The sequence below is a fragment of the Xenopus tropicalis genome, chromosome 1 (assembly GCF_000004195.4).
Source record: "Xenopus tropicalis strain Nigerian chromosome 1, UCB_Xtro_10.0, whole genome shotgun sequence".
Classification (NCBI taxonomy): domain Eukaryota; kingdom Metazoa; phylum Chordata; class Amphibia; order Anura; family Pipidae; genus Xenopus; species Xenopus tropicalis.
The window spans coordinates 151,909,589-151,933,317 of NC_030677.2; the positions used below are offsets into that span (position 1 = coordinate 151,909,589).

A 23,729-nucleotide genomic window follows, 5' to 3' on the forward strand; every position below is an offset into this window, starting at 1 on the left:
AATGCCAGGAGCCCACGCACAATCCGCCCTACCCCCTGCTGCAAACAGAGGCCCAATATCCTGCAGGGCCCATACATAGTGACTCTCAGCTGCATTTTATAGCAGCCCATCTGGCATTAACCAAAATTTACCAAAGCTCTGCCATATAAACTTTATCCGTATTTTTTTAACTTAGCATTAATATTGGAGAGAAATCCCTACGATAATTTACTGAATGTATTTTTTATCCCGATGTAAACTGGAGCTCCATCCAGTTCGTACTTTCTTCGCTGATTTCAATTCCGGGATTAGCCCCGCCTCTTCCCAACGCTACAGTAAATCTTAGCTCCTCCCACTTGCACACCACGTGAGCTGACATCACTAGAGTAGCCTTACAGTGGGGGGATCTAGCGTTAGTAGGGGCTAGAGAAAGTTCTGCTCAGTGGGAAGAAACCGGGTCGGGATGCTGCGCGGAAGTGTTTTGCTGGGCCTGTGCCACAGGGCCGCCCGGGCGGGTAAGCATCTCCATTCCGTATTGTCCCTCTGCTTTCCCCCCGACCCTTCCTGTCATTCAGTAATGACCTTTCATCCCCAGCGCTCCGGCCCTTGCACACGGTGTATCAGACTGCAGAACTGCCGGAAACTCACCAGATGTTGCGCGACACTTGTAGGGAATTTGCAGAAAAGGAGCTGCAGCCGATAGCAGCCGGGCTGGACCGGGAGCATCGATTTCCCCGGGATCAGGTACCGCAGGCACATATCCTGCATTTTGCTTTTCCCTCACTCAGTGCAAATGCAAATAAACAAATAAATGAACAGAAAGCATAGTGCCTATATAGCTGTCAGCATTCAGTGCCACCGTGTAGCTCTCTCACTGTTCCATAGGTGCTACTTTCTCTGAAAGTCAATGAAAGCAGTGCAGGATTTAGGCCAACAGGTCCGAGAGAGCTCAGACACTTCATGGCATTACATATTGTCCTCTTGGCTCATAGGGCAATTGCTTGCAAGCGAGGGTGCACTGGTTTGTCAGCAACTGTCTCTCAAACACCTTTCTGCAACAATTACCTACCTACTGAGGGCACCTCTGTGTGTGACCAATAGCCACAGAGTGAATGTGGACAATAATAACCAATCTGTCCCCCACCCATGTTGCTACTAATCTCTTTAGTGACAAAAATGGTGCACTTAAAGCAATAAAGCAGGATCCTACCTTAAGCCTTAGTTACAATAACACACTTTCTCCATGGTTTCAGTCAGGCTGCTCCAGTACAGCTGGAGAAAGAACTTTGGGGAATGTAGTCTCTGTACAGCTGCACTTTGGCAGGCAGAAGGGCATTGAGAGCAATAGAATAGTTAAATAACATGAAATGAGTTGTGTTTCTGCTGCCAGGCTGAGTGTATATGCACTGGTCAATTTTATCAGGTCCGACAGATGGGGCAGATAGGACTGCTGGCAGTTGAGGTCCCAGAGGAGCTTGGAGGGGCCGGACTTGATTATCTGGCATATTCAATCGCAGTGGAAGAGATCAGCCGTGGGTGTGCATCTACAGGGGTCATTATGAGTGTAAATAATGTAAGTTACAATAACAGGTGAGTGTTTAATATCCTTTAGGAATCAGGGGTGCCCAACCAGAGCCAGAGCCAAACTGGGCCACAGGGGGGAGGGGGGCTAACCGGTGACCCAGACCCAATCCCCGGGTTGGGTGGGTGTGGGGGCCAGGGCGGGGGTCCCTTGGAGGGGGGGTGCAGGTCCCCTGGGGTGGAAGCCCTCATGGGTCCTGCAACCCCCAGTTCAACCCTGGCTCTACGGGGGTGATTTATCAACATTAAAATTTGTTTTCCACAATTCAGTTTTTTTGCACTAAAACTTTGGATATTCGAAGTATATAGTTCAAGAACTTGAATGTTCAATATTAATTATGTTTGAAAAACTCGAATGTTAACCTTCAGCATCAAAAAGCATTTCATGTAGAAGTCAGTGGGAGTTGCCTTGGGCAGAACTCAAGCCACTTTGTCAATTCGAGATTTTCAAGTTTTTTTGAGCATGTAAACTCACAAATTCGAGTTTTTTTACATAATTTTATTCTATCGAGTGTATTATATTTGGGTTTCTTAATAAATAAGCAAACATTCAAGTTAAATTGCGAGTTTATTTCAAGTAGATTAAAATTTACAAACTGGAAACCTGATAATAAAGCCTATATGTGTTACTTTACCACAGTTCCTGGTGTCCATGTTAGCCAACAGGTTTTTTTTTTTTTCATGTGTGGAGAAGAAGAGAAATGTGAGCCTACAGTGAGAGTATGTCAGGGATGTTTAACCTGTTCACTTAAGTTATTTCCAATTATAACTCACAGAACTCTTTATATAGCCTAAAGCTGGCCGCACACCACCATAATATTGGGACAGCTAATAGCATGAATGTATTGTTCTGCCAACACACACTCTCTCACACACAATTATCAATTGTCCTGGTTTTGCCTTTTTGGTATAGAAGTTTGCTTGTCCCGAACGCTCTATAGTAGAGCGTCACACATGAACTGGAGGTATAACTGATGCTGTTTACAAGAATTTGCTGCTACAGGTAACCAGCAGTTACCTGCATCAGACACATTTTGTAATCTGTTTTTGTGCATGTTATGTGGGTAGCCACAACTGATTCATGGGAGCTTCTGAACTGCTGCAGAGAATCATTCACTTTTAAGTGTTGTTGTATCTGATGCAGTGAACAAAATCCATGGGTTAAAGAGTATTTAGATTTGCTTGTCTGAGTTATAAACAAGGGGGCAGTCAGGGAATTACTCAGAGTTAAGTGTTGTTTGATTGGTAGGTGTCCTTTTAGAGGGGTAAATAATATAGAGGAAAAGGAATACAAATGTAATGTGAGCCAGAAACCATTTAGGGAACCCACCTGTGCCAATGTTTATTTAATCCTTAATCCCACATTCTGCTTTCTGGTTTGTATACTGAAATGTGAGTTTGAATGTTAAAATAAAGGGTAAATGGTAGTGGTACATGGTAATCCCACCTAAAATCCTTTTATGAGGTGCAGGATGTTACAGCAGCCACAAACCCTACTTATGAGGTGAGCAATATCTTGTTCAGGAACACAATGACAGTTAAAAAGTAACTTTTATTGCTTTACTGGAGGAATGAAAACTATACGTGTGTTCTGTGTATTAAGATGGGAGTTTGCTTTTGCTTAGGCTTTTACTCACCTGTGTTTATAGCTTGATTTCACCTCTGTGCTTAATTCTATTCCATTTATGCTTGAAGGGGAAGTTCATAAATCATTTTTGATATGTTATAGATGCACGTGTTTTAAGAATTTTGCTCTTGGTGTTCATTTTAAAACTAATTTTCCAGCATTTGATTTACAAGTCTTCCTATTTATTCTCTTTCTTACCTGCACCTGTGAACGCTCTCTGGTTTTGGGGTCACTGACCGTCCAACCAACACACAAGTTTACCTGCATGGCTTCATTATTTTTCTTTTCACTTCTATTTTTGTTTGGACCTTCTACTGTTTACCTTGCACACTGACTTCCAAAATGGTGCCTGGTTGTAATTAAGTCCTAACTACTAGAGAGCAGGCTAAATTCCAAACCTGAGAGCTGCAGAACCAAAGAGTAAAATGAAAATAGATGAAGATTTATTGGAAGGTGTCTCATTATACTATTATCTACATTTTCATTGTCATCATTTTAGTGTATTCCCACCCTTGAACGTGCTATATGAGGAATAATCGGGCCACTACATGTTATAAGTTGGACAGCTCTGCCCTCCACCATGCCCTAATGAGTGTGTGGAAGTAAAGAGCTATACTTTTTTCAACGCGGCTAACCCCATATATAAATGCAATAATGGGGCCAGTTGTTAACCTTGTTTAACATTGTGTCCTAACAGTGGTGCTGTTGGCAGGAACACTTGTTTGGATGGCCCAAACATCGACCATATTGTTCTGTATGTGGCCAGCTTAGGTGTGATTCTTATGCAGACAGTACCCACAGACTGAGTGTGCAGCTATTTTTTGCACAGCCAGTCATCTGCTAATCAGTGATGTGATTAGTGATACTACCATCTCTTGTCCAGTCTCTTTATTTAGGTCCTATCCTTAAACATGGTTCAGAAGAACAAAAAAGACAATGGATTTCTCCATTTTGCAGTGGAGATAAAATTGGTTGTTTTGCTCTCAGCGAGCCAGGTATGTCACAATCAGATTACGCAGTTCTTGGTTGTCCATCACGTGGCCCTCTAACTGTTTGTGATGGGAGTTGTAGTTCTGCAGTAGATGGGACACAGGTTAGACAACCCTAATATATAGGCTGTATTTTGCTTTGCTTCTTTTGAAATCCCCTTCAAGTAACTATAGATATTTATCCTGTTTTATACCATAGGTAATGGCAGCGATGCTGGTGCTGCAAGTACGACTGCAAAGTTGGATGGAGAGGAGTGGGTTTTAAATGGCACCAAATCCTGGATCACAAATGCTTGGGATGCTTCTGCAGCTGTTGTGTTGGCAACCACAGACAAAAGCCTAAAACACAAGGTAGATGATGCGTTCTGCACTGATGTAGATGAATGTTTTTTAATCTAGAAAATGCAAGAATGGCTTGAATATTTACCCCTTTACAACCACAATTTTCCACTGTAGATATATATATGTACGGTTAAAGGCTAAGGCACACACCTATATTAGTTTCAACCTGGGTGAAACTAATTATATATATATATATCTATATCTATCAAACTCAACAGTAGAAAGCACTCACAGCTACAGCATCAATCAGGTCAGTGATTTATTTCAGCATACCATCTACGCATTTCGATCACCACAGGATCGTCATCAGGATGATGATCCTGTGGTGATCGAAACGCGTAGATGGTATGCTGAAATAAATCACTGACCTGATTGATGCTGTAGCTGTGAGTGCTTTCTACTGTTGAGTTTCATGTATTATTTTTGTCAGCACCCAGCCTGTGCCCGATACTGGTGAGTGCCGATTCTTTGCAAGACTATATATATATATATATATATATATATATATATATATATATATATATATAATATTATGTTTGTGACTGTGGTCCAATCTGTTACAATATCTTTTAATCCCTTCTTTTAAGTGCTATTCTGAGAATGAATTGGCCTAAAAGTGTTCTGCTATTAAAGGAACAGTAACACCAAAAAATAAAAGTGTATAAAAATAATTAATATATTATGTACTATTGCCCTGCACTGGTAAAAGTTGTGTGTTTGCTTCATAAACACTACTACAGCTTATATAAATACCCTGCTGTGTAGCCATTTAAATTGAAAAAAGGAGAAAAGGCACAGGTTACTAAGCAGATAACAGATAAGTAGCATAGATTCCCATTGTATTCTACACAGTTATCTGTTATCTTCTTATGTAACCTGTGCCTTTTCTCCTTTTTTCAATTTAAATGGCTGCCCCCATGGCTACACAACAGCTATTTCTATTAACTACAGTAGTCTTTCTGAAGCAAACACACAACTTTTACCAGTGCAGGGCAACAGTACATTATATTTTAATTATTTTAAAACATTTTTATTTTTCAATGTTACTGTTCCTTTAAGTATTTTAACTAAAATATTGTTTTTGTTGCCTGATTAGGGCATCAGTGCTTTCTTAGTGGAGATGCCAACTCCAGGTCTGTCTCTAGGAAAGAAGGAAGATAAACTGGGTATCAGAGCTTCCTCCACTGCAAATTTAATATTTGAAGACTGCCGCATCCCAAGGCAGAATCTCCTAGGCCAACCAGGAATGGGCTTTAAAATTGCAATGGTGAGTGTAAGAGTTTTAGCTAGTTTGGCAGTGGCATGTGACCGGTCAGTAATCAAAAATTTCTTTCTTTACAGCAAACCTTGGATGCTGGCAGGATTGGTATTGCATCTCAGGCACTTGGGATAGGACAGGCAGCACTAGACTGTGCCGTAGACTATGCAGAAAAACGCCTTGCATTTGGAGCCCCCATCAGTAAATTGCAAGCAATACAGGTGCGCAGTCATTGATGACAATTCGCTTTGGAATAATGCCACACAAAATCTGTTAAGGCCAGTGGGTCTGTAGGGGATCACAATGTATTTATTAATGCTGTCGTTATAACAACAATAATGATCCTGTTGCTTTAAAAGGAAAATGCACCTACTTTTTGACATAAGTCCATTCAGTTGGGTTTTTGTAGCTTCCAGTAATAATATAAATTTTATTCCCAACATACCTCAGGCTCACAACCCCCTTTGCCACCGTGTTCTGTTGTGGAGTGATAGATAATGGGACTTCAAAAGTCCCTCTGCTTTCTGTACTGGGTGGTGCACAGACTCTCTGGAGAGCAGACAGGCTCCAAGTTCCAAAATCCATGTTATATTTTCCCTTTAGCAATGTATTAGTGCTTGATGTATTAGTGCTGAACTCTAAAAATTCAGAACATTATTTTAAGTGGAAGTATGCAATTCTTTTGGTCTTTTCATATAGTTTTCTTTGCTTTAGTTTAAGTTGGCAGACATGGCGTTGGCACTAGAGAGTGCTCGGCTGTTGACCTGGAGAGCAGCCATGATGAAGGATAACAAGAAGCCCTTCACTAAAGTAAGATAAGCATCCACACATAAAATATATCTCTGGCTCATTTTATGGCTGAACTTAAGTGGCATTTAAAATGTCTTTTATCTCTTCCTTTTGTGTCATCAGGAAGCAGCAATGGCAAAACTCGCAGCCTCTGAGGCAGCTACACAAATCTCTCATCAGGTAATCATCTTATTGGCTGAATATAGCACCCTAGCTGCTGCAAACTGCATATTCCAACCCATTATAGCAAATATATTCAGCACTCAGAATCAGCTATAATATATCTGCATCTTGAAACCACATTTAAACAGAATCACTGCTAGCACAAGCTGAGTGCGGAATTTAAAAGACCTAGCTGTTACTTTTGTATTACATTTTCTTTAATTAGATGAAAAACAATTTTTAGGTGCAGGGCCCCTTTAATTGGTGAAATGAGGCACTTTGTAAAACAGCCATGTAGGGATTTGATGACTTGCTTCCTTTGCTGCTTTACAAGATGTTTCCTGTCTTCCCATTGGGTTCAGTCCTGTTTAGATGTTTCATAAACAATTATACCTAATGCAATAGCTGTTTTGATGATGGCAGTATGTCTCATTACCTGAAGATGAAGGTATCTAACCATTATTAGGTGTTTATTATCAAATATAAAAATACACGCAATGTTGTATATTTAATACTTGTCTTGAAGTAGGGCAGCACAAATCAGTCTGCATGTTTATTTCTAACAGGCCATCCAGATACTAGGAGGAATGGGCTATGTAAGTGATATGCCTGCCGAGCGCCATTACAGAGATGCAAGAATTACAGAAATCTATGAGGGCACAAGTGAGATCCAGCGACTGGTGATAGCCAATCAGCTTCTGAAAGAATACCGCAGTTGATTTTCTGCTATATAATGTGCCTGGTGGCTTTCTATGCCTGAAGTTTAAGCCCTGAGCTGAGAAAAATCAGCAGCTGCAGGATTTTATACCACTGTGCCTAAGTGATATTGGCCACACGAGCATCAAAAATCTAACAGACCTTTAGTTTGGTTTTTCCGCTCCTGTTTGCCTAATTAATACCAGCATGGCATAAGGGCCTACATCAGCACCACAATAGAATATGGATTTTTTTTCTGCTGTGCATCTGGCAGGTTCAGGCTGTGGAAGTCGATGTGGAAATGGGGAAACATGTAGCCAATAAATGAAGCGATCTTCATTTAATAATCCATTCAGACCAGGCATCCCAAACCTGCTCTAATGTGCAATCTATGGAATAAAATTTTGTACCAATGCTCTGTTTGACTGGCTGCTGTTATAAATTTAACTGCGGCACACTATGGAACACTGGAGGTAAGCTGTTTTGGTTAATACCAACAAACTATAAATGACAAACCAGCTCAATGTTATAGTTTACTGCTTAGAATCTGACAGTGCATCAAACAATGCATTGCTTTACACATGTCTACTGTCTACCTCAGTGCCATTGTATTGGGCAAAATACCATAGAGGCTTATGTGGCTTGTAGCCCTGTATAACTATAACACACAGTAACAAATGAGAGAGGCTGTGGATGCAAGGAGCACTTTAGACAGTGAATGAGGGTATCTTGTGTAGTGGAGTTGCTATGTGTTACCTGTATAAGAGTTCTATTATTAAAGACCTTCATATAAAAAATGATATGTAATTAGTCGTGGTGACTTGTATATTAATCTGTGGCAGCAAAATTGTGACCAATCGCTCTAGAACACTAACTAGCATATCTAATAAAAGGCACAGTTTTCCCAGGAGCAGTATCCCATAGCAACCAATAAGAATTTTTTGCTTTAAAACAGGTTACAAGACAATGCTACCTGCTGATTGGTTACTGTAGGTGATAAAGTGTTGCAAACTGTGCTCCTGCTTACATAAACCCCATTAGCCTCTAGTGTCTCTCAGCTTTATATTACTATAACACATGGTTCCTCATTACAAAAGAGGCTGCAGACGGAAGCAGTGTTGCTGAAGTAGGGCTTTTTCTATCATAAATACAAATGACACCTTTAAACCCAAAATTGGCAGTCTGAAGGAATAGACACACTCTCATTTAATCCTTGAACATCCTTGGGTTTCCAAAGGCACAAAGTATATGTAATTGATTCACAGACCTTTTCCTGTTTCTATAACAACCTTTAAAGTGATACTGACACCAAAAAAATTTCTTTTAAAAATATGAACCTACTTCCAAACCTACCGATAGGTCATGTTAACTGTTTTTTACTAAAAGTCCTGTTTCTCTACATAAATCCTACTAAAGATCCTGAACCCAACTGTCTGACAACCCGACTGTAGCTTCTCAATCTATCAAAAGGACTACGTCATAAACTGGGAGGATTCAGCTTGCCGTTTGCTTTAAAGAGTTCCCCCTCCCTCCCCGCATTGTGAACGAGATAGCAGGCAGGCTTCAAAGGGCTGCTTCCCCCTTTCTGCTCTTCGCACAAAGTATCTTTCCCGTGCCTGCTTCTAAGGCAGGGATCCCCAACCTTTTTAACCTGTGAGCCACACTCAAATGTAAAAAGAGTTGGGGAGCAACACAACCATGAAAAATATTCATGAGGGTGTCAAATAAAGGCTGTGATTGCCTATTTGGTAGCCCCTATGTGGACTGGCAGCCTACAGGAGGCTCTGTTTGGCAGTACAACTGGGTTTTATGAAACTAAAACTTGTCTCCAAGTCAGGAATTCTAAAATAACTACCTGGTTTGAGGCCACTGGGAGCAACATCCAAGGGGTTGGAAAGCAACATGTTGCTCACGAGCCATTGGTTGGGGATCACTGTTCTAAGGGCTCTCCCTCCCCATTACACATAGACAACAGAGCTGAGCTTGTCACACACCAGCTGAACGCAGAAGGGGCATTGTAGGTTTGTAATTGGGCATATTTAGTCACTTGGGAGGCATTTCAATTAAAACCCAGAAGAGGGGAGCAAACATGGCTGCTCCGTGGGTCTGTAATTCGTGCTAACATAATTATGAAGCAAAAAAACTTTGCAGATTTAGTTTATAAGGAATTTAAAGCTGATACAAATTAAAACACAACAGCAGGTGTAAAATAAAAAATAAAATAAAAAATTAATTGGCTGTCAGTATCACTTTAAGTGAAATAAAGATTGTACATGATTCACTCTCCTGAAATGTGGGTGCTACAGTGGCACATAGCCCTTATTCAGCTCATAATCCAAGAGTAAAGCAAAGACACACAGAGCTACTTGTCACAGCTATTCCAGAAAATACCCTGCCATAGACAATACTGGGAATTGCCTCTGCTAAAACACATGTAGAGACAACTATCAGGAAATGATCAGCATTGTCTATTTTATTAGCCGTGACAAGTATCTGCTACTAGTAGCTCTGTATGTCTTTAACATCTGGCAACTTACAACTAACTGGACTGCAACACAGTCAGTAGATTTGTGTGTGTAAAAAGTTACCAGGGGGCTAGCTCAACAACTTATCAGTTCATCATGGTAATAAAGGCAGGCGTTCTTCTAATGGTAGATGTTGGTATCTCCATCTCTTTCACTTGTCATTATCCTGAAGTTCAGTTGAACCGCTCGCAACAAAGTTCCTGAACAATGCCGCACCAGATTTTTATTTGGGTAGAATTTTTGAACAAATGCCCATGGGATCTTGGGAACTAGACACCTGCTGGTCAATAATTTTGTTTCTTAGATCTTGGCAGAGTTGCTTGGATTCTCCCATGGTATCAAGGGCAAACAGGAAGTTGCAGAAAGGTAGATCCTTAAATACAGCCACACTCCATTTGAACTTACAGTTCAGGAGTCAGACACTTCGACAAGTCATTACATTTTGGAATCCTTAAGACAATTTAAGAGGCAGGTGGCCATACATGATCCGATTTTTTACTTTCAAACAACTGATTCCAGAACGATCCGATAATATTAACTTATTGTATAGTTGATGGTGTGCAAACAAATTGATAGGATAGGTTTAAAACTTGGGTTGTTCAGCGATAAAATCTGCCAGTTGGTGTGAGTGCCAGACATTTGCTGTTGAACGATTTCTCCCTGGGCATGTCATAATTGCCAGCAGAAGTCAATGTACATATACTGAAGTACACAAACGTTCTTTGTGGAACCTTAATTTGCTTATTGCAGGGTTCACTCGTATGTACATGCTAAATATTACATAACCTTTAATGAAACATGTTTTTTGGATAGTACAGCAGTTGCAACCATTTCCAAAATGCTTGCAGAACTACTGGTAGACTATGGCACACACAGAGGCATGGGGCAGGCAGGAGTATGGCACACAGAGCATAGGGCAGACAGGGGTGTGTCTGTATTGTACGTCAACGTTATATCTTTTCAAATAATTGTTGTCCATGGATGGCATATCATATGGCAAACAGATTGTCAAACAAACAGAAAATTAGATCGTTCATCACAGAACGAGTGAAATCGGCCCATGTAATGGCCACCTTTAGGGCTCTGACACAAGGGAGATTAGTCGCCCGCGACAAATCTCCCTTGTTGCGGGAGAATAATCTCCCCGATATGACATCCCACCGGCGAAAATGTAAACCACTGGTGGGATGGCATACACGGTGGCGCAATCGCCGCAAATCGCGCCGTGTGCCAGAGCACTTAGTCATCTTGGTGTATGTAAACTTTTGAAGCACAGGAAATCAGATATATTAAGTAAATATACTACTTAACACAAGCAATAAACAGTAACAAGAGTGAAGTTATACACTACTCCGTTGGAACATCTTTGGCATAGATATATTTAAAATTTTACTCAGGACTTAGCTGTGTTCATTACATACATGTGCCCAAGTATTAAGAATATTTATTATTTTACTGTTGGAATGATAATGGATGCATCAGCTACCAACATACTTGACAAAGAACCACTTTAAGAGAATCTACAAGGGGAAAGATTTTAAATGTAATTATCTAAATACAAATGTACTCATGTTAGAGTGGGTTTAATTAAATCCAGTGAGTGACTGCTGTACAGCAAATGAGAGATCTGATTCCCATAACACTGTATGTGCCAGACCAGTATCATTACAAAACTGCCCCTCTTGCAGTGACACAGGCCTCCCCTGCTGCAGATATTGGTTTGGCTAAAACGCTTTCTTTTTATTGGGCTAATTGTTAGGTGCTGCCTGTATTTAAATTAGAAGAGCTGCCTGCAGTTTTATGTGGGTGCTATAGATCACCTTTCTATTACAAACTTGCACATTATGTATGTTTGTGATCACAGTTATTCATTATTAAAGAGATACTGACACCAGAAATAAAACCTTTTTACATCTACCATAACACTGTCTTTATGTGCTATTTATAATTTTGCCATGAAAATATTTGTCCAAAGCTTTTACATTACCCATCCGACCCCTGTGTTCCTATATCAGGGAGCTGCCATATTTGTGCAGCAGGAGTCCATTAGCATTAGAAGCAGTAACTGACAGGTTGGGAAGGGACAGTCAGGTTTAGGAACTAAGTAGCAGTTATTTACAAAAGCAGAGCTATCCATAAAAAATGATCAACATGACCTATAGGGTATGTTGATTCATATTTTAAAAAGTAGTTTTTTTATGTCAGTATCACTGAAACAAAGCCCAAGTGCTAATTTGGGATCTTCAACCGCTTACCTGCCACATTTTATGTAGCCGACAGCCAGGGACCCTGCCACTTAGAACTTACATAATGTTATAACTTACCCTGCACAGTATCTTATTTACATATGTAATAAAGCTGAAGCAATACTCATGAACATGCCTTATAAACATAGGAAATCTTATAGAAAAGACTATTTTGCTTGATTGAGGGGAGATTTGGGAACGCCTAGGGTAATATAGTCTAATTGTCTGTAAATTCTTCAAGCACTCGTTTGTTTCATGTATAATAATATGAATACAGTACATTCTCCTGACTCCTTTAGGGCTCTGGCACACGGGGAGATTAGTCACCCGCGACAAAACTACGTTCGCAGGTGACTAATCTCCCCGAGTTGCCATCACCTGCCATCTCACCAGCGAAAATGTAAGTCGCCGGCGGGATGTCACACGCGGCGGCGCAATTTCGGCAAATCGCCGAAGTTGCCTCGTGAGGCTTTTTAGGCAATTTGGCGAAATCGCACCGCCGCGTGTGCCTTCCCACTGGCGACTTACATTTTCGCCGGTGAGATGGAAGGTGATGGCAACTCGGGGAGATTAGTCGCCCGCAAACAGGGAGATTTGTTGCGGGCGACTAATCTCCCCGTGTGCCAGAGCCCTTAGGTCACACTGTATGGATTCAGTCTGTTCCAAGTTAGTTTATTTCAAGGGGAATAAAAAGAGCTACTTTCGAAATAACCCTAGCAACCAAGCAGTGGTGTGAGTGAATCATTTGAATATTAATAGCAGAGAAAAGAAAAGCAATAAAATATAACAAAAATTGTAGCCACCGCAGAAGAGTCATGTTTTGGCTTCTGGGGTCAAGAGCTGGAAAGAGTTGGAAGAAAAAAGAAAATAATTCAGAAACTATAAAAAATGAAGACCAGTTGGAAAAGTTTCTAAGAACTGGCCATTCTATAACATCTATACTTCTATGTACTAAAGTTAATTGAAGGTAAACTACCCCTTTAAGTCTACTTAAAGGGATACTGTCATGATTTTTATGGTATATTTTTTATTTCTAAATTACACTGTTTACATAGCAAATAATTCACTCTGCCATTTAAAATGTTATTCTTGAACCAACACATGTATTTTTTTTAGTTGTAAATTGGTGTGTAGGCGCCATCTCAGTGCATTGTGCCTGAGTCTGAGCTTTCAGCAGGAGCCAGCGCTACACATTAGAACTGTTTTCAGGTAACTTATTGTTTCTCCTACTCCCATGTAACTGGAGGAGTCCCAAGCCGGACTTGGATTTCTTACTATTGAGTGCTATTCTGATACCTACTGGGAGCTGCTATCTTGCTACCTTCCCATTGTTCTGCTGATTGGATGCTGCGGGTGGGGGATATCACTCCAACTTGCAACTCAGCAATAGAGAGTAAAATTTACCAGAGCACAGGTCACATGGCTGTGGCACCCTGGGAAATAAAGAATATGGCTACCCCATGTGAAATGTCAAATTTTTATAATAAAAAAAATCTGTGTTTTTTAAAAACAGATTTCAATGCAGGATTCTGCTGGAGAAGCTCTATTAACTGATGTTTTGAAAAAGAAAAAACGTTTTCCCATGACCCAAACCCAATGGGATTTTTTTTGCCTCCAATAAGGATTTATTATATCTTGATCGGGATGAATGCTCCAAATTACAGGAAGGCCATCTCACATAATTATATTTTTTTTTAAAATTATTTCCTTTTTTCCTGCAATACAACAGTGCCTTGTACTTAGTTACCATCAAGATATAATTATTGGAGGCAAAACAATACAATTGGGCTTATTTAATAAGTATATGATTTTTTAGCAGACTTAAGGTATGGAGACCCAAATTATGGAAAGCTTCCTTATCCAGAAAACCCCAGGTCTTGAGCATTCTGGATGGTCCCATACATGTACGGTTTTATATAATTATTAAAATATTGCCTTTCCGTATTTCAGGTAATGAGTTTTTAAATAATAGATCCTATACCTGCAAGGCTATTGTGATACTAATATCTACAGTTAGTATTAGTGGGTGTATATATAGTTTATGTATGTGAGTGTATAGATTGGTAGGTGTGGGTTTGTGTGTGCTGGGTTTACTTGGATGGGTTGAACTTGATGGACTCTGGTCTTTTTTCAACCCTATGTAACTTCAAAATGCCCCAGTACAGCTGCCAAAACACCTATATACCAGACTCACTACGACACTGCACAGTGCATTCCCCTAAGGAATCACATGACTAGGAAATTTTCAAGCAGGCTAACTGCCATAACATGGGGTGTTTTGAAAGAGAAATAGTTTTTAATTATATCCTAGGGTTGACACAAATGATTTTTAAAATAGTGACAGCATCTCTTTAAGAAAAGGATAGGGATGAGTCTCAGAATACACACAACTTAATTTTAGGGGGAAAGGGAATCAAAGATTATTCATAGAACAATGATGAAGTTGGGTTGGTACAGAAAATACCCACAAAGTAGCCATTCTCGCAAGGGGGTGATCCCAGCAGACATAGACTTTACAGAACCCAAGGAAACATTTGTAGGTAATAAAAAGCAGCAGAGGCAAGACCATGGCGCCATATTTAGAGAGATTTTTTTGTTTTTCTTTTTTGTGGAAGGCAGGTCACATGAAAGGTTCAGAAATACAGCAGACAAATGAAAATACTAAAAATACAAAAAAAATAGAAAAAGAAAAAAATGTATTTACAAGAAGATAACATTATTATTAATATGGAGGGAGCAATGAGCGCAGCAACTTAGACATGCAAGAGTCCAGAAGGAACCGCTAAAAATGCTGCGCACAGATTGGAGAGACAAGGGTTGGGAACATTTCATATGCCCTAGGTCACTACATTGATCAGAACCAAATACAGTCACTAAACAGCCCATGAATACATCAGAACGAGCACACATTATACTGGGTTGGAACTGAGGCTTTGCTGCTTTTCCTGGGATGGATTAGTCATATAATGCCAAAGATGAAAGTGCAGGACATGCTACAGATCACAGCAGGCCTGACCTTAAAAGGCCTATTCTGTGAATAATTATACCACCCATAGAAAATATATATATATATATATATATATATCATCTCAGTCTTGCCCTCAGTAACATGACATGGAGGTGAAATGGAATTAAATACGACAGACTATGTATATACAGAGAGTAACTCACACACTGGCTGAGATCTAAAAGTCACTTCACACCACAGAAGAAATTTAATTAAAAAAAATGTGGGGCAGGAACAGGAAAGGGAGCTGGTGAGAGGGCGACACCCCTCCCATTAGGGTCTGGTCCCAACAGGCTGTCAGTGTTCTAAATGTCTTTACAGAAACATGCTCCATAAAGCTCCAGGAAGGCCAAACCTTTAAAGGTTCCAAGGGTTATCCTTAACAGCAGTAAGGTGGTTCTCCTAGTGCCTTTAATACTCAAGATTATTCTCCACTCATTCCATAGCTTTAGTAGTAGCCACTGCTGGGAAAGTTGGAGGGGTGTTTACACAAAATTGTCGTTTTCATGGCTCCCAAATAGAGACACCAAGAAATCCTTTTTTCCAGAAATGTTTGTTATTTTACACAATATCCTTTCTGAAGGTCCATCAGCTTTTGCTGTGTTCAGTACAAAGTGTTATAGGGAAAGAAAGCCAAAGGAATTCTGCCTGGTTGGCCATGTCGTCTCTGTTCCCATCATACCTCAAGGAAGCGGGAACTGTTAGCCTTGGCATGGAATGGTTCTGACCACATGCGGCGAAGATCCCCCTAAAACACAAAACCATAAGTGCATCAGATTGCGCTGCTCTTCTACTGCGCTTTTAAACAACTTGCTCTCCATTCTGCCATGCATTTACATAAAGTTTGGAGACTCTTTCTGTAGTTTAAAATGTATAGTTGGAGGCTGCTTACCATTCTGTTAAATATACAGGTATTCTCAGTTCTGCAGTAATTAATAGAAAACTGCAGCTATGGCTGACTGGAAGCTGCTTGTTTATAAAGACTGACAGACCATGGGCTATTTGTAACATATTGCAAAGCAAGTGCATCATTTTCAACTAGCTTCTCAATAAAACCCCTTTTATTCATTTAATTAAATTGGAATTTGCAGGTAAATTTACAAACCTTGTTATTTTGACATTTTAAGGCTAGCATTCAATTAAAGGAACAGTAACACCAAAAAATGAAAGTGTATAAAAGTAACTAAAATATAATGTGCTGCTGCCCTGCACTGGTAAAAGTTGTGTGTTTACTTCAGAAAGTCTACTATAATTTATATAAACAAGCTGCTATGTAGCCATGGGGGCAGCCATTCAAAGGAGAAAAGGCACAGGCACATAGCAGATAATAGATAAAACACTATTGTATTCAACAGAGCTTATCTGTTATCTGCTATGTAACCTGTGCCTTTTCTCCTTTTTTCCAGCTTGAATGGCTGCCCCCATGGCTACACAGCAGCTTATTATATAAATTATAGTAGTGTTACTGTAGCAAACACACCAGTTTTACCAGTGCAGGGCAACAGTGCATTATATATTTATTACTTTAAAGCTCTTTCATTTTTTAGTGTTACTGTTCCTTTAAGAGGAAACAGAGTGTTTCCATTTTAAACCAACAGAGGGTCTGCCAAAGTTATCAAGGACCTTCTCGCTGCCATTACATGATTTAAGCATTGCATAAACCCAATAGCATAGTTTTGCCTCCAATAAGGATTGATTATATCTCAGTTAGGAAAATGTTGTATTATTTGATTAAAACAGAGTTTATGGGCAAAGGCCATACACTCGATAACCAGTCACAGTTTCAGACTGTCCAGCCTGAAGGATGAATGGACTGCTACCATACGGGGGTCTATACCTGTGTACGGCCACCTTTTTATTCTTCCATTCATTTTTGGCTACCTTCCAAATAGTTAGAACAGCAGGTAGTGAAGAAAGCCACAGGAGCCGCAGTTCCTCTTCACTACCCTTTTGGCCCACCAATGAACATTTTCAGTCAAATACCAGGGAGGGGTATAGGGGAAATATGGAATGGAGGGAAATAGAAAGTAGCATCTGACTTCTACATTGTATAATTCTTATAAATAATTCATCCATGACTGTGAAGGATACATCATAGCTCCAATGTATGTATATAATTTTGTGCACTAACCTTTAGATAGGCCATAGTTAGGAGCGGTAATAAAGTAAAGGGAACCAAATAGAGCAAGGCAGGCTGAGCAGCTCTGTGAATGCGTGAAGCCACAGTTGCAGTTAGCAGTCCTGTAAAAAAATGTAAATGCCTTATTAGCAGTAATATTTTCACTGAAATCAGATTCTAATAAATACTCAAGGCCACATGTTAATTAAACTTGGCATTACTGTACCCACCTACAAAGTATCCAATGAGTGTGCAGTGGAAGTAGGAGACTTTTTGCATACGGCCAGCACCTTGGGAACTGCATGAATCACTGGTTGCCTGCTTCTTGTAGTTATCATAACGTAGGACAAAACACAGGAGCAGACCAGGCATCACAATGTCCCCAATACCCAGCATCGAGAAATGACTCCCTGTGGAACTACACAAGAACAAGTGTGTTATCAGCTGTGCACTACACTAAAGAATCATTTAATGAGGCTGCACAAAGCATGTATTTATAAAACTCAGCTGCTCTTAGCTGTACAAAAGGAAAAATAAATAAATATATTCCCTATAATCCTGCTGAACCCTGTACATACATACATTCTATTAAGATGCCAGCACACACACAAAAAAATAATGAATTTCATATTTAAAGCACTTAATGCTTTCAACAACCTTGCATGCTGAAATCACTTACAATATACTAGCTGTGTATAAGAAACCAATGCTTTTTATCTGAACACTCACCTGGGAAACACCAGCTTCCCTGGCAGGGATAACCTGGGTACATCTCTACCAACATTTGGCCCCAGATGAAGCTTCCTGGATAAAACATCCAATGGATTGTCTGCAGGTTGTGTGGCCACTTTCACCATCACATTGCTATTAAATATGTATGCAGAAAAGAAAACCTAAGGAAAGAAAGATCCAACACTTATTTGATGTTTGTCTCCCACTTATGTACTGGAGAATACTAGTCAGCTTTAAAATATTATATAATACACACGTGTGGTGTGTGTATATGTATGTATGTATATATGTATATCTCTATCTCGATATCTTCTTTTTATTCACCGTGCAATCCAACGTTTTAGTCCCTCTTGGGGCCTTTAACAAGCCCTTGATAAAGGTCCCAAGAGGGACCGAAACGTGAATAGAAAGAATATATATATTATAAAGGAAATCCAATGTCAGAGGGTAAAAATGTCCAATCAATGAGTAATAAATAATTCTCAGTTCTCAGAAAATATTATGCTAGGGCCACAGGAACTTTGATGCCTGCCATGGACTTTTCTGATTTAGCTTTAATGGGTAACACATCTTTAGCAAAACAATCCTCACTGTGTTTATCAGCAAGTATCTCAGAAGATCTTGTGTTCCCATAGTGGTGCCTTCACAGCATATTCAGAACCTTCCTCACTGCTTTTAAACACCACATGAAAGTGTGCATTTGTTCAGCATTACATATTTGTGAATGGAACTAGCTGCTTTTTTAAGGAAGATCTTTATTTTACATTAAGTGTTGCTTTAAATACAAGGGCATCATACTGACTTATATCAGTGAAACCAATAAACTTAATCACAATGTTAAATACTTACCCAGAACACATCGTAAATGAGCAGCCCCGAAAGCAGCAGACAGGATACTTTCAGACTGGGGAGTCGCACAAAGGCAATCATTGCAACACACAGTCCCATGGCCAGAGCTGTAAGATGACAAAAGACAAAATTTCTGAATACAGTGATTACTCAAACAATAAAACTAATTACCATATGCCAGCATAGTATAAAATAATAAAAATAAAAAAACTGAACCCTGGAAAAAAAAAAAAAACAAATCTAATGGCACATGCAGTTAGGGCACTGGCTCTTAAGTAGATCTTCAGAGACCAACAAACATGTCATTGCGCACTGTTTATCGATGCTCAAGAAGAGAAAGAGAAAGTACTGCCTGGTGTAAAGTTAATCACATACAGAGAGGCTGCAGGGCTGGAGTGGTTGGGGAATGTCGCCACTAACAAAAGCATATCAAATAAAAAGGAGCAGTACTACAAATTGTCAACATATTTCAAATTCTCCAAAAATTACAGAAATCATGATTTTTTTTATTAAAAATCAATTTTTAGACAAGAGTCATTAAATGCGTAGCAATTAAAGATCTGCTGAAAATAATGAACCTGATATTATAGGACTGGGTTTTTTATACTATCGATTCAAGTTAAGATTAGATATAGGAACAAATGAATAAACCACCTCAATCATTTTCTCGGCAAAACATACAAGCATTTTAGGGGTATGGCAGAGAGATAATTTAGAAGTCACAAAACAGTCAGTTCAAATGGCCCCATTACACCTGTCATGGTTTCCCAAAGTAACCCTCGGGAAATATAACGACATGTACTGGTATGCCAAAGCAAATTAATAGTTTTAATAATTTTAATTCTTTAGAGCCAATGGTTCTTTGAAAACCCCTTCTGGATTTTTAGGGTTATATTTAGATGTGTCTACACCTGCCATAACATATAGTTAGAAATACAAAAGGCACCCAGAACAGCCAATCAGTAAGCAGCAATAATGTAATTATATTTACACTGACTAATTATACAAAAATTAAAGTTTTTATTGTACAACTTTTGTTGTTTCCACCTTTATAGTCATCTGATCACTTGGGCCTGAATTCAAATTGAATCTATGTCCGAGTTAATTTTCCATTACCAGAGAAAACAATATGACAACCATGTCACACATGTTAATATGGTTAAAGATAGAAACATAATAAGGCTGTTTGAGTAGCACAGCTTGTGCCAATACGTTAAACTAAATAAACAGAAAAACTGCTAGTATACATTTTACTTGCCATTGTACTTGTGTTGGCTTTATAAATGATTTCCCCCTTATAGTTCAAATATGAACTTACCATCCATGAGCAGCCAGTGACCCGTGAGCACCCAAATAAGGACAAGCATCACAGACAGAGAAAAAGAGAGCAGCTCAGCAACTGTGAAACGGCCACAGCACCCAAAGGAAATTCTGCAAATTAACAGTTCATGGTTACTACAAAATTCATAGAACAATCAAATGACCCTTCCCTGACTGTATTGTTTGACTGTGCAGACTTCAGTTTCCCTTGTTGGGGCCTGCCAAAAGGAACTAGATGGTGCCACTGTTCTCATTCCTGAGTGTCAAATTGCCCACGATGTTTCTACACATTGGGCAATCACAAACAAAACTTTTTTTGCTGTGTTTTTTATCAGGAGAACAAACTAAGACTGTGCTACTAATGGCAGCGAGGCTCAGTTCTTGGTCAAAATCTCTGCATATTAAAATGTGTGCTCATCACACTGGTATATGCAACAATAAGTGGGGTTCTGAGAAAATAATGTCAATAAACCATGTTTCACTAAAAATTTAGAAGCAGGCAGATATGGCATTACCATGCCATAAAAAGACATTTAAACAAACAACCCCCCTCATTTACATGAGAAAACTAATGGAAAAGATCCCCTAATTAATTTTAAACTCATAATGCAATAAGCAGTAACAGTTTGTAATAAGTGCATGAAGTAGTGCATACTCACTTATTCTGAGTGGAACAAGGCCGGGTTAAATACTGGCACATAGGGAGCAAAAGGAATGCAAACGCTATAGTTGCAAGAACTGAAAAAGAAATCAAACTTCATGTTAATAACAGAACATGAACACTGCATATCCCTTTAGAGCAGAACTATACTCACCAGCAGTGCAAATAGTGAAGACAACTTGAACAGAGTCAAAGAAGAAAAACATGACCAAGAGAGAAACAGAAGCTCCAATGGGAAGGAACAAAGCCTGAGTGGAGTCAATAGTCTGGATACCTGAACAAGAAACATTTGGTAAGGATTACTGCTTCAACTAGAGAGCCTTGCACAAGCCCTACTGAGGGACCCCTTTTAATCAAAACACCTACTATTGTGGGTCACTACTTGGAAACTGACAAACAATTCAGAAGGTAGAGAGATTCACACTTCACTGGTTCTATAAACAACAAAAGTCCTTTGTGGCAAAGACCAGACAGGAACAGACATACACATACCACATACACAGTACCCTCACTATTCATTAATGGTCTGTAACATGGATAGGGGATTTGCACTTTTTTTTTTTTTTTTTTTTTTTTTTAAAGCATCATAAAACTACAAAGTAATTTTAGGACACTGATGCGCCACATAGGCACAAATGTAATTATGTATGACATATAAATTGTTTTCACACTATACTTCATTTTCTTGCCTCGTTTAATATTTAAAAAAATTTCATTCACTTTGCTTACATTTACTGCACATTTGTCTCACTGGAGACCCTGTAGTGATATCACACAAGCAGCTTTTTTCCAAAATGGGAATAACTTTTTTTTCACCCTAGCCAGAGACTGTTGATGCAGCTGAAACGCTGGTTCTTGCAATATTGCACTCCTGATGTTTAGAAAACCAGAGAAGTCTCTTTTTTTACATCTCGATATGTAGTCTGCATCCAGACCCACTGACTTTGTTACACATGACATGTCTACTTGTATACCCACTACAGCTGAACAAATAGGCAGGCCAATGATCAAATCATGTTCACATCATGTGTGCCTATGTGGCCCTCCTTCAATGGAATTATTAGAGTGGCCATATATCGGTACGGGAGATCGTTGGGAGGGGCCAATGCATGAGCAGAGAAGCTGCCAACTCTATGAAGGGGCTAAATTGGCAGCTTAAATCTACCTGTGTATGGCCAGCTTTACTCCATGTCTGATTCTTCTGAGATAATTAGATTGCCAGTATTTACCTCCTCCTCTTTCACCCTCTGCTGTTCTTTTTAAACAGGAGTCCACTATCTGTGCATAGTTATTCTTTTTACTTTTATCTACCTTTTGACCTCAAGAAATAAAAGAAAACTGATTTGTCATGATTAAAACACCACATCAAATCAGGTGTAGAAACATCACCGGCATGCACTCAACGGACTCCAGGACAGCGGTTGTAAAACTTCAAAAAGCTTTATTCAAGGATCCAGACATTGGTCCTGGAGTCCGTTGAGTGCATGCCAGTGATGTTTCTACACCTGATTTGAGGTCGTGTTTTCCCTTGCTGCGGATCTGGGACATTGCACCCGGGCCACTGAGAGGAAGCGGTGAGTGTATATCTAACCGTTCACAACTGTATGTAGCATATTAATTGCACTAACATGAAGACTGAATATCTACAGAGCGAGAGGTTCGGGGCATAAGCACCCGGACCTGTAATTTGGTGAGCATTTGGCTTGTTATAAAAAAACATAAAATTTAAGCCTAAGTTTATAGTTCACCACTACACAAGTATATAAGTGAATAGAGAACAACTGGGAGCCTCCAGACAAACAGAGTGAAATGATTAAAACAATAGGCAAGAGTGTGCTTGGCACAAAGCACTAGTCACTGAACTTATGCTAAAAAGGAGGTATATACTGCCGCTTTAAATACTTCATAAGGGACAAAAAGCCCAGTGCCGCTAAAAATAAAAGCATCTTAAGACTGAAATATTACCAGGACAAGGAATCTATACATGTTTTACAGCTAAAGCTGGGTTCCCTGATATGTAACGTTTTATAAGGGGGCGAAGACAGACGCAGCAATTAGCCACCGCGACTTTTAAAAAAGTTGCAAAGTCTAATTCATGTGCGGAAAAACTGCTCCCGATTACTAGCAGTGACTTATACAGTAGTCTATGGCGGGAAGGTCACTGCAATTACACACAGTTAATTATACTAAAAATATAGGGGGTTATCTTACAGCCAATTTACAACCATAAAGGTGATGACAAGTGTAAAACTTTTGTAAATCACATAAAAATAGGACATCACATGACCCGCACAACAGAACAAAACACCAAAATATCAGACAAATATCTATGGTCTCAATAGAGTATAAATGCACATGAAATGCCTTCACCACACACAATTCATTGGCCAGGTTAAGCGTATCATACATAATGTTTCTGCTGTCTTTTCCCAAGAGAACACTGCCCCCCCAATATCCCACACCAGGTTTTTCACTGCATTTCATGTGTGTAAATACTCCTGTAACACAAATAGGAAAATCCTTCCTCACTGTTGTTAGTGCTGTTTCCACTAAAAGCACCAGGAGAGCCACTGCTGTCCTTCTCCTTGTCTTGATTTTCAAAGTCCATATTGAGGGACCTGGATGGGGGACAGAGAGCAGGTTAAAATCAGTGTGCTAGATGTAATAACAATTCCAGACATTTAGCAGTTTGTTGAAATATGCTGTAAACCAATAATGATTAAAAAAAGAAAAAAAATTAGGGTCTGTCTAATTTTTATTTCCAGTAGACAGTAAAGCAACATAATCACAATTATTAGGGCTCTGGTACACGGGGAGATTAGTCGCCCGCGGCAAAACTCCCTGCTC

At 39.5% G+C, this 23,729-nt stretch overlaps 2 protein-coding genes across 3 annotated transcripts in view; one reads left to right on the forward strand and one right to left on the reverse strand.

Moving 5' to 3' along the window:
- Positions 1-405: 405 nt before the first annotated feature.
- acads (acyl-CoA dehydrogenase short chain) lies at positions 406-8,226 on the forward strand. Its single transcript, NM_203938.1, is given in 10 exon segments — positions 406-494; positions 575-723; positions 1,403-1,552; positions 4,071-4,182; positions 4,376-4,527; positions 5,615-5,785; positions 5,860-5,997; positions 6,491-6,586; positions 6,689-6,745; positions 7,294-8,226. Coding segments are annotated over 10 exon segments (1,230 nt in total). The 5' UTR covers positions 406-442; the 3' UTR covers positions 7,447-8,226.
- Positions 8,227-14,768: 6,542 nt separating this feature from the next.
- The window catches only part of sppl3 (signal peptide peptidase like 3), a 33,787-nt gene continuing 24,826 nt past the window's right edge, over positions 14,769-23,729 (reverse strand). The window contains exons 3-12 of one of the 2 annotated variants that reach the window (NM_203611.1): positions 23,412-23,500; positions 22,112-22,201; positions 21,037-21,156; positions 20,881-20,959; positions 20,220-20,332; positions 18,902-19,008; positions 18,050-18,213; positions 17,551-17,738; positions 17,333-17,442; positions 14,769-15,949 (exon numbers count right to left, since the gene is read on the reverse strand). In NM_203611.1, coding sequence (NP_988942.1) covers positions 15,878-15,949; positions 17,333-17,442; positions 17,551-17,738; positions 18,050-18,213; positions 18,902-19,008; positions 20,220-20,332; positions 20,881-20,959; positions 21,037-21,156; positions 22,112-22,201; positions 23,412-23,500 — 1,132 coding nt within the window. In that variant the 3' untranslated portion in view covers positions 14,769-15,877. The remainder of the gene's footprint in view (positions 15,950-17,332; positions 17,443-17,550; positions 17,739-18,049; positions 18,214-18,901; positions 19,009-20,219; positions 20,333-20,880; positions 20,960-21,036; positions 21,157-22,111; positions 22,202-23,411; positions 23,501-23,729) is intronic. The other variant, XM_012958101.3, reaches the window with a different exon arrangement.